At 46.0% G+C, this 15,585-nt stretch overlaps 1 protein-coding gene across 2 annotated transcripts in view; it reads right to left on the reverse strand.

The window, feature by feature from the left end:
• The window catches only part of LOC115146194 (kinesin-like protein KIF26A), a 118,551-nt gene that overhangs the window by 53,619 nt on the left and 49,347 nt on the right, over nt 1–15,585 (reverse strand). For both annotated transcript variants that reach the window (XM_029688117.2, XM_029688116.2), the window contains exon 3: nt 6,220–6,696. In XM_029688117.2, coding sequence (XP_029543977.2) covers nt 6,220–6,696 — 477 coding nt within the window. The remainder of the gene's footprint in view (nt 1–6,219; nt 6,697–15,585) is intronic.

Below are 15,585 nucleotides of genomic sequence, written 5' to 3' on the forward strand. Positions count from 1 at the left end.
GACAGAGAGAGACACAGAGAGTTAGCAATGAGTGGGCCTCAAGAGTTAACCACCACTGCTGGACCCCAACACCTCTCTTCCAGCCCATTTACTCCCTCTCTCCTCTCCTCCGCCACAGATGGGCAGGCAGCTGCTCTGGCAATCCCAGTAAACGGGTGTCAGTTATTCACCTCAGCAACAACTAACTCCCCACAGGATGGCAAGGGCGCTGGACTGGACTGTCCTAGACTGGACTAGACTGGACTGTACTAGACTGGACTGTACTAGACTGGACTGTACTAGACTGGACTGGACTGTACTAGACTGGACTGTACTAGACTGGACTGGACTGTTTGAGACTGGACTAGACTGGACTGTACTAGACTGGACTGTCCTAGACTGGACTAGACTGGACTGGACTAGACTGGACTGGACTAGGCTGGACTGTACTACACTGGACTGTCCTAGACTGGACTGGACTAGATTGGACTGGACTATACTGGACTGTCCTAGACTGGACTATACTGGACTGCCCTAGACTGGACTGGACTACACTGGACTGTCCTAGACTGGACTGGACTACACTGGACTGGACTACACTGGACTGTCCTAGACTGGACTAGACTAGAGACTGGACTGGACTAGACTGGACTGGACTGCTTAATTCTGGCAACACTAAGGAGGATGCACGGTGTGAATGATAATTAAGTGATAGCCAACATCTAATTACAGTTTAGCTGTTAAATCATTGGCCATATACATACATCAGCAGCTAATTTGGCATGTGTGAGCAGCTTTGTAACGCACAGCTTGATTTAAACAGGAAAATAAATATTTACTATCCAACAACAAAAGACATCTCCATATCTACACACAAACCATAAGCAGTGGAATACCATAGTAGACACAACCCTTTTCTCTGATAGGCCCATGATGACTACTGCTCTGTGAAGGTATGCTTAAGGTGCAGATGTAGAGGGGTAACAGAGCATAGCCTGTCTGCAGCGCTGCCTGCCAGCTGGGGTATGAGTCAGGAGCAGAAGGAAGCTGCCTCAGCCTGGTCCCAGGCCCCAGGGGTGGTAATGACTAGGGGTGATGAGGCAGGTCCCAGACTGCTCTCGGAGTGCTAGTCTGGGGGAAGGGGGCCAGAGAGTTGGTCCACTGATCACCCAGGCAGCCCATAATACACATCCCTGTTCCTACCAGGTGCACCATGACAACACAGGGTTAATCCTCACCCTAACCACGAGTATATCCAACTGTACAGTGATCAATGAAACTTGACAAGAACCAGTTTTGTGGGTCAGCCCAAAACAAATGGTGGAATTAAGCCTCTAGTTTTCATTTACATTTATCCTGGTGACACCTCCACACTGGGTAACCAGCAACCTGGAGTCAAACACGGCATGAGGCTTCACAGTATATCTTTTGTCAACGCTATCCAGTCCCTCTGTAAATGTACTTACTCAATGGTTGCCCTAGATTCATGTTTGGTAAAGTAAAATAACATAATTTACAATATTTGTATAAAGTGTTCTACCGGCGTGCGCCATCTATCAACGGAGGCTGACAGCTGATCTAGTTATATGACATAGCTGACATGCGAGTGCTATACATCAGTATGCAGGGGCATACATTCAGACATTCACAGGAACACAGGCACCTCCGGCAGTAGGGTTATATCTCAGCACAAGCACTGACACTATAAGCTTGTCATGATCACCACAATCAAATGTGGTTGTTTTGAATCCCAAGGGAATTGCTCATTGACTGTACCTCAGAGAGCATTAACCAGCTTGCCACTTCTGCTTATTAATAATCACATTGACTTATTTTGTTTAGATGCCAGACACCTGTGTTGTGTTGTTCCGGATATCCATGGAAATAAGTCTAATCATTGAACATGCTTATTTAGGCACTTTGGCTGTGTTGAAAGTCCAACATTGTGGTTGGTGGGTTGTGAGACAGCGAGGGCCTCTTGTACGTGTACATGTCAGGGTTATGATTTGTGAAGTGCGTGATGGAGAGACGAGGTGCAAACTGAAATGAGCCGAGCGTAGATTCTTCACACGCACCTGGCGGAGTGGAAAGACTCACGACAGCAGATCGGGTGTCCGTGACAGAACAGGAACTCAACCCATACCAGAGAGGTGTACCCATGTCACATCATCCAGAAAGACTGAAATACCTCACACACTTAGGCAGGATGTCTATCTGGACAGCTCATCCACAACCCTGTCATAGATTAAGCCAATTCTGGTGTCAGGTTTTAGAATAAAAATGGCAGCAGGTTTGAGGAGCCCATTGAGGGTAGAGTATGAGGGTGGCGGAGGGATGTTGTGGGGTGTAACCAGAATAAACAGCTCACTGTAACACACACAGACACCCATATGATTTTGAAAAACACATCATAATGCCTGTCAGGAGAGAGACTCAGGACTTAAGATCTTCAAGTAACCTCCTCTACAAGGCGGTAGGCCAGTAAGGCCACTGCTGTCCCTGGTTAAGGGCCCTGGTCAGGTAATTAGGCACTGACAGTGGTGCCATGTGTCCAGCGCCATTTACACTGAGTGTCAGTAATGAGGGGACCTACCACCCTTCAACGCCCAACCCCCTGGCACCCCGCACAGCCGATAGCTCCTGTTTCCCAGCAATGAGGGGGAGAAGAAGAGGCAGCATGATTTCAATACAGACTGTCTCGGGCCAGTGACTCCCTTCCCATCAGCATTCTAAAGAGCATTCGCTTCTCAGAGCCGGAGCCTAGTAGGGATCCCCGGTGACCTCTGATCCCACTGTCCCACAGGCCATTATTGCTGAGGTGAAATAAACCCTGCTAATCTGGGCCCATCCTGATCCAATGGCTTCAGCAACAACTACAAATGGTGGAGGAGGAGTGTATACAGTAGATGGATCACTGGGATGCACAACAATAAATCAATTTCTTTCTTGATTCTCCTTAAATGTTGCCCTAGAAAATGTTTTTTGACTGAACAGTATAGGATGGACTCATCAGAAAAGAGTTCAAATAGAAATGTGCCTCCTCTATCCTTCACGCTCTCTCTCTCCCTCCTCTATGCTTCACACTCTCTCTCTCTCCTCTATCCTTCACTCTCTCATTCCTCCTCTATGCTTCACTCTCTCCCTCCTCTATCCTTCACGCTCTCTCTCTCTCTCTCCTCTATCCTTCACACTCTCTCTCTCCTCTATGCTTCACTCACTCTCTCATTCCTCCTCTATTCTTCACTCTCTCTCTCCCTCCTCTATCCTTCACTCTCTCTCTCTCTCTCCTCTATCCCTCACTCTTTCATTCCTCCTCTATCCTTCACTCTCTCTCTCTCTCCTCTATCCCTCACTCTTTCATTCCTCCTCTATCCTTCACTCTCTCTATCTCTCTCCTCTATGCTTCACTCACTCTCTCCTCCTCTATCCTTCACTCTCTCCTCTATCCTTTACTCACTCTCTCCCTCCTCTATCCTCCACGCTCTCATTCCCTCCTCTATCCTTCATTCTCTCTCTCCCTCCTCTATCCATTCTCTCTCTCCCTCCTCTATCCTTCACTCACTCTCTCCCTCCTCTATCCTTCACTCACTCTTTCCCTCTATCCTTCACTCACTCTCTCCGTCCTCTATCCTTCACTCACTCTTTCCCTCTATCCTTCACTCACTCTCTCCGTCCTCTATCCTTCACTCAATCTCTCCCTCCTCTATCCTTCACTCACTCTCTCCGTTCTCTATCCTTCACTCTCTCTCTCCCTCCTCTATCCTTCTCTCTCTCTCTCTCGCTCGCTCTCTCTCTCTCTCTCTCTCTCTGCCATCATTCACTCTCTCTCTCCCTGTGTGGCCGGGGGCCATGCAGGCCCAGCTGTACTGTGGCAGACAGCAGCCCAGATGGTCCATTGGGCGTCCAGTGGGTACCAGACGTGTGAGAGGTCACACAGGGCCACTAGCGGCCAACAACACACTCTAAACCCCCAGGGTCAAGAGCACTCGGTTTTAGCAGATTAGCGTGCATTTGATTGTGGAGCAGAGGGCAAATCACAGATTTGTGTCAATCAATTAGTCATTTTATTGTGTCCACTGTTAAGTTCAGTATTCACTACTCACACTGTTGTCTGCACGGCTTAGAATGACGGAGTTGTTAATCTAACTAAATCCGACATCAGAGGTTAGAACTCATAAGTGTTAAATTATCAACTGAGGGGGGAATTCAACAACAGATGCTTTGATTTTGCTTCATCAGGTTTTTGGGAGACTGGAGTTCTCTAGCAGACCTTCCAGAGGACGGATGTGTTGTTTCCTCCATTTAACCCAAATATGACTCAGTCTCTCAGTGAGCCCATTGCCCCAGCTGTTAACTGTAGTGTAAATGAACACACATTTAATTCCAAGCCAGAGCCTTTTCACTGTGTGAAAGTTTCATGGTGTCCTATAATGGGCTGTGTGCTGGTAGACTAGATAGAGCCTTGAGGCTGGCACACATCACACCGAAAATGAATCTAGCGTTCGTCTGCCGAACACGCAATTTTATTTGTAAAATCGGTGAGCACACGGTTCACAAATTGCGTTCACGGGTGCTAAGTACTCCCGGCCAGCAAACGCTATTGGTGTGTCTGAGCAGTAAAGCCCTCGGAATAAGACACTCTGTAAGATTGCTGTCAAACAGGTGGCACCTATCTGACATTCTTTGTCTGCACTACAGAGCTCAACACTCGTCCCACAAAGTATTCAAGTGGGGAATTGTGAATTAAAGCACTTGCCTTTAGGGCACAGTGCAGCTCCATATCATCTATGGCCTGTGCGGGTTTTTGTCATTCTGAGGGATCTTGTTTTAATGAAAGAAATGGACTTTCTGCTGTTTGTATCATGGTATCCTGAAGGAACATGTGTCTCTGAGAAGGCCCAGGCCCAGCCGTGTGGCATTGTGCAAAGCTTCATCCTAGTTACCATCGGCTCTAATTGCTTTTAGACACATAGGAGAACACAAGTCAGTCTCTCTCCCTATATGCAAGGCCTTTTGATTTGCCCTAGATTGCACACATGCTGTTAAATGATTCTGGAAGCCTCACATAAACTGCCACTAAAAGCACTTGTTGACAGTTAAAGAGAAAAACCTGTTTGTAATCTTCAGAGTTCAGAATGAGGAATAACACTGACGGATTCCGTAATTGAGTGCAATTTTCGAGACAGCGATTTTCAATGCCATATTAAGTAGAAGCACCCAAAACAGAAATAAAATGGAGGAGCCACAAACAGCTTCTGATTGAGAACATAAAAATGACAGAAGTAGAAAATATTAGCAATTGACGACTGCTTTTTGCTCAGTGCTCTCAGACTCCCTAGTGTAGAATGCCACAGCAATGTATAAAAGACAGGTTAGAGGCTTGGTCCAGATGTCCCTCTCTCTCTCGTTGCAGGAAGAAAACTCTTCAATAAAAAGGACAACATCCCATAATGATAACCCTGGAATAAAGTATATTACAAGACATGGTGAAATGTCATGACTTCCGCTGAAGTCTGTCCCTCTCCTTGTTCAGGCGGCGTTCGGCGGTCGACGTCACCGGCTTTCTGGCCATCGCCGATCCACTTTTTATTTTCCATTTGTTTTTTCTTTGTCTTACACATCTGGTTTCAATCCTCCAATTACTTGTTCATTATTTAACCCTCTGTTCCCCCATGTTTGTTTGTGAGTAATTGTTTATTGTATTGCGGTCCGTATTTGTGGCCTTGTATTTATACGACGTGTATTGTGATATATTTGAGTAAAATTGCTTTCATTACTCATATCTGCTGTCCTGCGCCTGACTCATCTCACCAGCTACACACAGGCGCTTTACAGGAATATGTCTGTATGGAGCAATATACTTTAGTATGCCTGAGACAGGATTTACAGCAAGATTGTAAGGTGGTCATTGGTTCAGTACATTAGTCTTGGTCTCCCCAATTAGCCAGTACCACCCAGGAGCCATGACTCCTGAGGAATGAGAGGTCACCTCTCCTGCAGAGTTCTGAGGCCCAGGGTCTGAGTGAGATTCTTCTCATTTCTCTAAAGGTCTGAGATGTAATCATTCCATTGTCAGACTTTGTTCACTCAAAGTTCTCAAGCCAAGGTTCACAAATAACTTTGAAAACAACATTGACAAGAGTAACAAGATGTCTATACAAAATATTCCTAGATGTGCTTTGCCATAGTGTATCTGTATCAATAGTGATAATGATGAGTTTTGAAGGTCTGAATACATACTGGGCTGGGCTGAGGGAGGAAGTTGTTGACTCTGGAGATGCTCCACATGCCCTCAAGGTACTGCTGGGCCTGGATGGTGACCGATCCCAGGGTCCCAGTCAGCTGCCCTCCCCCCACCGTCACCTGGACACTGGTCTTGGGCCCAGCAGAGACAGAAGAGCCCTGCGGACAGTCCTGCCCCCTGTGCCAACTCTCCCTCAGGGGCAGAATGGTGTGGGCTTGGGCATGGGCTTTGGAAGGCTGCCTCACTTGGGCATTGGAGGAGGAGAGTGTCAGTTTATGAGGTTGCCCAGAGAGGGTGGTGGAGGGCAGAGCAGGCATGTCATGGCTCAGGGTCAGGGCCGCGTGCGGGGCGCCTACTGTCTGCAGGGCCTCCTGCCTCAGCTGGTGGAGAGGCGTAGAACACACCTGACAGCAGCCCTCATGGCTCCCAGGCACTTGGAGCTGGTCGAATAGGAAGGCTGCGTAGCCAGGGTCCTGTAGAGGAAATAAAGAGAGATACTTAACATGGTCCCATTCAGAAAAAAACATGGTAGACTACGTCATATCTCCATATCAGTGTGATTGGGAGGTTTCCTTGATGTTGTTAATATTTTCCAGGTGTTTTCCAGTGGCTGTTGGTGTGGTCCCTCCCGGAGGCTGCCCTTGTGATCCTAGCTCTACCGCCCTCCCTCCCTGCCTCCCTCCCTGCCTGCCTGCCTGCCTCCCTCCCTCCATCCCTCCCTCCCTCCCTCCCTCCCTGCCTGCCTGCCTGCCTGCCCCCCTCCCTGCCCCTGCCTGCCTGCCTGCCTGCCTGCCTCCCTCCCTCCCTCCCTCCCTCCCTGCCTGCCTGCCTGCCTGCCTCCCTGCCTGCCTGCCTGCCTGCCTGCCTCCCTGCCTGCCCCTGCCTGCCTCCCTCCCTCCCTCCCTCCCTCCCTCCCTCCCTGCCCTGCCCCTGCCCCTGCCTGCCCTAACCACATTCACATCCTCCCCCTAGGAACTCAGTTTTGTTTGGAGCTGCTCTGCCTGCAACCAGAGACAGCAGATTATGTTGCTGGGTGATGTGCCTGCCTGGGCCTTGGACCCAAGTCAAACAAACAGGGGCAAATCAGAAGAGGTAACCAAAAAGGGAGTTTGAGGGATTAGTGGGAGAGACTCCAACAAATCAAAGTCTGTGCATTCCTTTGGAACACCAACTCAGCCAGACTCTTCTCCAACTTTCTCCAAGGCTGCTTAAGGCCACAGAACCTGAATAAGGGTTTTGCACTGCATCAAATTAGAGAAGGAAACCAGTGGAGGTTTGTCCTTTCCCTCTGCCTGTTAAAATACTTCCTGGAGTGTCCCTCACAGTTGGGTGGGAAGGGAGTTGTGGGGGTTTAGAGAGGGAACCACAAAATAAAATAACAGCTGAGCCGATCCTAGGAGCTCAGAGCGTGCTATTTACATATTATGATAGTCAGTGTGAAAACATACGATAAGACGCCCAGCGTGAAAAAATAATCTTCTCCTGACAGCTAGAGGCTCATAGAGTCTCTGACGATCACTCACATCACCCAGCCTTTCACTAGTGATTACAAGTCACGTCATCGTTGCTTTTCCTCATCATGCAAGTGAAGTTCTAACACCCCTTTTTTTAAATTATTATTATAATTATTATAATTATTATTATGTTGTTGTTGTTGACCCCTTTTTCTCCCCAATGTCATGATATCCAATTGGTAGTTACACTCTCAAATACTCTGTGTATATAGACATAAACGCAGACACCCACACACAGATGCGTACACACACACACACACACACACACACACACACAAACACACACAGTCCCAGTCTCTGAAGGGGTATAAAGGCTCGGTAACCTCCCACCCATTGGAGTGGAGCTCTAGGACAGAAGCCCACAGATACATATTGTTTATGAGGCCTCTGTCCCAGTGAACCTCTGTGGTGATCAGGAGGAGTGAGACGGCCTGGCCAAACAACAATCCACTGCTTTTAATGCAGTGCTACTTAATACAGCAGGTCCAATATAACAGTCTCCATAGAGACACAACCCGTAGCCTTTAAATCTCCTCCCTCCGAAGGCAAGTCAATACAGAGACTTTTAGGTGACCTCTATCTTAGAGCCCCTATCCTTATACCTACAGTATAAATGGGTATCATTACAGAGAGAATACAAACTGACCAGTTTCTCTATCCTTATGTGTATATTGCACTTCACATCCTTTTATAAGGGCCGGGACGATACCAGTATCACAACGTTTTTTCCATGGCAAAAATGAAAACACAAAGCAGACCAAACTCTTTTTAAAAACCTGCTGTATGTCAAATATTGTGTCCTATAGCTTAGAAAATAAATACATGTGACTCTGGATGCTTCTAACATTAAGCATGAAACACACTGAGAATCTCACAGCCGATAGACTGATGGCTGATGGTACTTATCACAGTGGGAGGCCGTTCCTTCTCTTGCTAAGTCAAAAGCGGTACCTGCTGCGTGCCGACCCGATAGCGACAAACCTGCCGTTTCTATTTGTAGAATCGCAATGTTCCTCAGTGGCCAACAACTTCACTTTGAGCCTATCAGAGAGCACGGGAGAGCCAACCCATTTTTTTTTTTTAATAGAGGGCATTTTCTACGTAAATCCACAGATGAGCCAGTCACACTTCATATGAAATGTAGGCTATGGGATGGTAACTAGCTAATTGTAAATATGCAACGCACACAACCCTAAATACTTCCTCCAAGCTAGCTAACCACTTTAGCTAGTATTGACATTATAATTAAATCACAATGGATTAGCTAGTTCCAATGAAACAGCTGGCTGTATTAGCTGCCAAATTAGTGCAGTGTTCCTAGCTAGCTCGCTATGTTGTGCTAACTAGGGGATATGCTAATGTTAGCTAGCTAAACATTTGGCTATTGGCTGGCACTGGCAGTATGGGATAATCATCTTGCTAGGTAGTTATCTAGCTGTGACCATCTGTGACCAACAAGGGCTTTCTAAAAAATTGCAACATTTGCGCACATAGCTTGGAATCTAGACCATAAGCAATACGCATGGATATGCATTACTAAACAACGCTACATACACGTTCTGGTTTGGAGTATTTTAACAAGGCTGAGTGGCTGACGACTTCCAAGGTCTTTGCTGTGTGAACACAAAAGAGATTGACTGCCAACACTGTTAAGGGGTGCAAAGTACTGTCGGCAGGAAAACGTTTGACAATTCTACAGGTGTGTCTGAGATTTAGGGCTGTTTTCCTAAAGTGAAATCTGCTTCATGTTTTGTTTACTTGTCACGATACTAACGAGTATTGCGATACTTACCATCTCAGGATGGTTAGTTGGTGATTGAAGATATCCCTCTAGTGGTGTGGGGGCTGTGCTTTGGCAAAGTGGGTGGGGTTATATCCTTCCTGTTTGGCCCTGTCCGGGGGTATCATCGGATGGGGCCACAGTGTCTCCTGACCCCTCCTGTCTCAGCCTCCAGTATTTATGCTGAGGTAGTTTATGTGTCGGGGGGCTAGGGTCAGTTTGTTATATCTGGAGTACTTCTCCTGTCTTATCCGGTGTCCTGTGTGAATTTAAGTATGCTCTCTCTAATTCTCTCTTTCTCTCGGAGGACCTGAGCCTTAGGACCATGCCTCAGGACTACCTGGCCTGATGACTCCTTGCTGTCCCCAGTCCACCTGGCCATGCTGCTGCTCCAGTTTCAACTGTTCTGCCTGCGGCTATGGAATCCTGACTTGTTCACCGGACGTACTACCTGTCCCAGACTTGCTGTTTTCAACTCTCTAGAGACATCAGGAGTGGTAGAGATAATCTTAATGATCGGCTATGAAAAGCCAACTGACATTTACTCCTGAGGTGCTGACTTGCTGCACCCTCGACAACTACTGTGATTATTATTATTTGACCATGCTGGTCATTTATGAACATTTGAACATCTTGGCCATGTTCTGTTATAATCTCCACCCGGCACAGCCAGAAGAGGACTGTCCACCCCTCATAGCCTGGTTTCTCTCTAGGGAGTTTTTCCTAGCCACCGTGCTTCAACACCTGCATTGCTTGCTGTTTGTGATTTTAGGCTGGGTTTCTGTACAGCACTTTGAGATATCAGCTGATGTACGAAGGGCTATATAAATACATTTGATTTGATACTGGTATTGTCCCGGCCCAGCTCTTTCTAACTAACAGCCAAGCAAGGGCAGGGGACATCATCATCTTAATTTCGTCCCTGAGTCTCTAAGCAGTGTAAGGAGTCCCGATATCTCACTGATCTACCTACAGTACTGATCCAGCCCTCATGATGAGAGAGATAGATCACCAAGCAGATTATCTAGAGAGAGGACCACACAGCACATAGGCCTGCCCAAGGAGAGGCAGCTGCTCAGATTGGCCCTGGGCAGGACACGACTGTGCTGGTCCTCTTCCAATATGGATTTTCATGGGATAAAATGGGTTTAATACTATATACTTAGTGATATACTCTGATAAATGATTAATTACATGATAGTGACACTATTGGCAATGCATAGCTAGTATGTAAAGCTGGGATAGTTGGGATAACTAGCTCCTTCTGTAGATCATCCTACAGCTCTTATCATAGTGTTGGGTGGGGTTATGTTGGCTAATGCAGGATATGTTAGCTACAATTATCCTCTTAGGAGGATTTAGGAGAAAATTCACATGAACATGCATTTATGTAAAGAGGCTTAAAATGTAAACACCATTGAGCTTTGGAGAAAGACACTGATACCTATGAGGGATCTAATGTGAAGGCATTCTATTTCAACCCAGGTCTGTGACAAATCAGGGGAGCAATCAGAGAGAGAGAGAGAGAGAGAGAGAGAGCGGGGATAACATATCACCACGGACACGCTTCAGTCTAGAAAACGGTTGTGTGTAGTCATAATCAGAGTAACCCACCCTGGTTTCTTTGGCTCCACACCCCTCACCCTCCCACCAAGCCAACCCTATCCCACCTCGGGGCATGACTATATGTAATAAATCAATTCCTCTTTCCTTCTCTCTCTCCCATACATCCTATACCTTCCTCCCTCCATGTATTGTTAGGTGTTGATTTAGGAGTGCCAATAAAACCAGCCACAAAGCTCAGCCCACCTGCTATTCTGGAGGTTCTGGAGGTTAGCGAGTGAGTTTCCCTTGTAAAGCTGTCTGTCTGTGAGCATTATGCTCTGGGGAAGAGTGAGCTAGAGGTCAAGGGTAGGAAGTGGATCATGGTGATGCTGATGGTGATGATGATGGTTATGATAGTGGAGATGATGATGCTAGCCCATCTTTGAGGTGGAGAGTCTGAAGGGCAGATAATATGTGATTATCTCCACATCAGGTATGAGGAAAGCAGGCCGTAAATCAAAAATAGGCATGACCTTGACTCTCTGTCTGTCTGTTGTTTTAAGATTCCTTAAAGGATTTCAGCCTGAACTGCAGCCTGTCAAAACTCTCCGAAATGCACACCTCAAAAATGAATGCTGTCTGTAGGAAGCGGTTTCCAATTTCTGTTTCCTAGGTGATATCTGATTCCGATGTACAGATAACAAAATTGGATTGTATAGGAAGTTGCAAGATGTTTTTATCACAAACCGATGACCCAAGGAAGTTGTGTAATTCATAATGTGGAATACATGAGACATGACATACTGTACTATGCATGTATTGAGGCCTGATGCGTTTATTTTATTATCCATGTGATCTATTGCTGACAGGTCCAAGTGAGTGTAAAAAATAGTCCAGTTTGAGAGCTGCATCAACACAATACAAGTGTTCCATCCATTGAGAGGGACATGAAGGCCTGAGCGTCTTCGACCATTGTTGGGTACATGTGGAAGACTACTAGGCTTCAGAGCACAAGCACTCCAGAAAGAGAGTGAGCATGAGTTAGGGACATGGATAGAGAGAGAGGGAGGCAGGTTGAGGTTGTGCCCCTTGCCTGGCGGCTTGTGGGTCATTGTGTTGGTTTACTGCCTGTCAACGAGGATCTTTATTAAACTCTGGGGACGAATTAAGTCAGATGCTGTGGCCTTATTATGGAAAATAGGCCAGCATGCAATGGAAAAGAAGTGCATACGTTTGCCGTCTGATGAAATTCAGCCATAGATCGGCCGACCGGATACAGAAAGCCGAACCATGACTTACTTAAATAAGGAAGCGGTCATAGCGATTTCATATGCATGAGGCCCCTTGTCAGACTAAAGACTTTCAGACACGCTCCATTAAAAGTAGAACACTCTTGGAAACGATATTTTATATTCCATTGAGTTGCGGAGCGCCTGTCAGATGGGGAGCAGTGACCTTCACCACAGAGCAGGTCTCTATGTTGTGGTGGCCATTCAGTTAAAGGAAGCAAGAGGCAGTACAGCCACAGCACACCCAAAAGTAGACTTCATAAGATTCAATTGTGCAATCTCCTGTTCCTTCCTTCTTTCTTCCAGTTTTCTCCTACACTATTGTACAGGGAAACTTTCCCCCGATGACTCAGTAGGTCAACAAAGTGCTGTCTTTCCACACTAGAGCCCATTCACAACAGTATTATTGCTGTTAACACAATAGAATACGGCAGAGTTTTTCATACTTCCTATAACGGCGTATAAAACCAACAGGACCACACAACAACACAGCTGCTTCATCTAACACCTTTTAAAAACTGGAAATCCTCCCTTCTCTTATTTCTCCATAAGGACAGCTTAAGAAAGTCTGAGCCGTATCTGTTGACTTGTTCTCTGACACCTTTGGCCCTGTCAGTAGTACTGTCCCAGTGTGTTTCAATGGGACTAGGCCCCAATAAACCACAGGAGCCTACAGACAGATCCCACAGTGAGGACGAGAGCTGCCAACAGGCCTACTTTCCCACAGGTAGCCTGGGCTCTCCCTGACAGCCAGGCCAGAGAAAAATGAGCATAGCTGCAGGCCTGCCCTGGGTGACCAAAGGCCATTAAGACAGATTACATTCCCAGGGTAAAAGGACCACATCTAGCGGTAATCCCTCCCCTTCATGCCCTCAACTCTCTTACCCCTCAGCCATCCCGTGGAGCAGCAGTGGGCTGGACAGCCTCAGCAGAACCGTAGATCTAATTTGACTTCAGTTAATGCTGAACCACCAGTAGAAGCAGAGGACAACAGATCATTAAGTTTAACCACCCAGGTCCTGTGCTGTGGAGCTAGAGAAGACAATGAGTCAGGATCTCACACTAGCATGCTGTTTACCTCTATGGAAACGTCTCCTGTGCCACACAAATTGGGAGGGTCATCAAACCACATCAAATAGATGCTCACTGCTGCCTGCCTGTCTGTGTGTAGCACACGGAACACTTTCCCAAGTATAAACTCTGTATTAGCAACAGCATTGGAGTTGTGTTATTTGTCTGCATGACAAAATAAGAACATAATTCCAGAGATAGAATATCCTTAATTCACACCTGACTAAACAAAATAACTAAGTTCTCAGTTGAAGTAGCTTATTAACATCGCTACAGTACTCTAAACTGCCATATTTTCATGATTCATGATGATATCTGGACCCCATTGCCCCAAAAATCAGTCTTCTCACAAAATCACCTGTAGTGTCGAATGGTTTGGCCTACAAATGTTTTGCTCTACGACCCCCAAAAGCGTCTGAAGTCGGTACAGCTGATCTGCTAACTTCTGTCTGTAGTGTCTGAACAGTTTGGGCTACACACTAATATGACCCCTCCGTGGAAAGGTGAGACTCATGAACACGTACATGTTTTGCTCTAGGATGCCCACAGGCCTCACAAGAGTCGTCTGAAGGTCCCCCGGTACCAGTTGAAAAAGGAATTGAAGTACAGTATATATGGAGACTGTTTGGTGCCAAAAATAAAGGGGTTCAATTCTCAAAGTATGTTTCCTGACCGTTCTTATATCTCCCCGAAATAGGACAGACACTTCAGAACAAACTTCCTTTCCATTTGTTTGGGGACTATCTGTTATTCCATGTAGTGAATCTGTTATTCAATGCGTTTGTATGGGCTAATAGCAGTAAGGCCCAAAAATTATCATTCTTAAAATTCAAAATCAAATAGTTAAATGATCTTTGGCCTGACCTTCTTAAAACATTCCATATAACTTAGTAGAACCCCCTCCCAGCAGGCAGAGGTGTTATTTTACTGTTCTAATTGTGTTGGTAACCAGTTTATAATATCAATAAGGCACCTTGGGGGTTTGGGGTATATGGCCAACATACCACGACTAATGGCTGTATGCAAGCACTCTGCGTTGCGTCGTGCATAAGGACAAACCTTAGCCATGGTATATTGCTTAATTAGCGCTGTGCAAACATTCATTTACCTGTGCTTTTCAGATGACAGCGGGGGGACTTTTTGAGTTGATTTATCCCTCATGTACTTTGATGTTGTTGTGAGCATAAGAAGACTGCAGCTTGCGCTGAACTTTCTCAAGGCGCTTCTGCACTCTGCATTGGAGGGGTAGGTCATCGTGCAGTGCAACCTATTGACTGGGGTGTTTTGGGAACCTAAGACGCAAAAGACCCACTGACTCAAGGCCTATACAAACGAGTCTACTTACTTAGTACTCAGAATCGATTCTACCTGTCATACTGTGTCTGGAAGAAACATCATGTAGCAGGATGGGTCTACAAAAACAATTTATGGCTGTTTTGACATTTTTCCAACATCAAGCCTAAACTTCAAGGCAAATGGAAGCACTGACAGTTATTAAAATGAAGACAAATATGTCAAGCTATTAGTTCCTGCCTGCTGTGCAATTAAAATAAAAAAATGATTTCACATTTATTTAACCAGGTAGGCCAGTTGAGAACAAGTTCTCATTTACAACTGCGACCTGGCCAAGATAAAGGAAAGCAGTGCGACACAAACAACAACACAGAGTTACACATGGAATAAACAAACATACAGTCAACAACACAATAGAGAAAAAGTATATATACAGTGTGTGCAAATGAGGTAAGATAAGGGAGGTAAGGCAAAAAATAGGCCATAGTGGCGAAATAATGATGATTTAGCAATTAAACACTGGAGTGATAGATGTGCAAGTAGAGATACTGGGGTGCAAAGGAGAAAAAATATATAAATAACAGTATGGGGATGAGGGAGTTGGATGGGCTATTTACAGATGGGCTATGTACAGGTGCAGTGATCTGTGAGCTGCTCTGACAGCTGGTGCTCAATTAGTGCGGAGATCCCGGTAAAATCGGAGCGCGCCACATTCAAAATACAAAATCGTAATATTAAACATTCATGAAAATACAAGTGTCATCCATGATTCTTTAGCTTAGAATCTTGGTAATCGAATTGCGTTGTCAGATTTCAAAAAGGCTTTACGGCGAAGCATAGCATTCGATTGTCTGAGGACAGCGCCTCATA

This window comes from Oncorhynchus nerka, linkage group LG18 (assembly GCF_034236695.1).
Source record: "Oncorhynchus nerka isolate Pitt River linkage group LG18, Oner_Uvic_2.0, whole genome shotgun sequence".
Taxonomy (NCBI): domain Eukaryota; kingdom Metazoa; phylum Chordata; class Actinopteri; order Salmoniformes; family Salmonidae; genus Oncorhynchus; species Oncorhynchus nerka.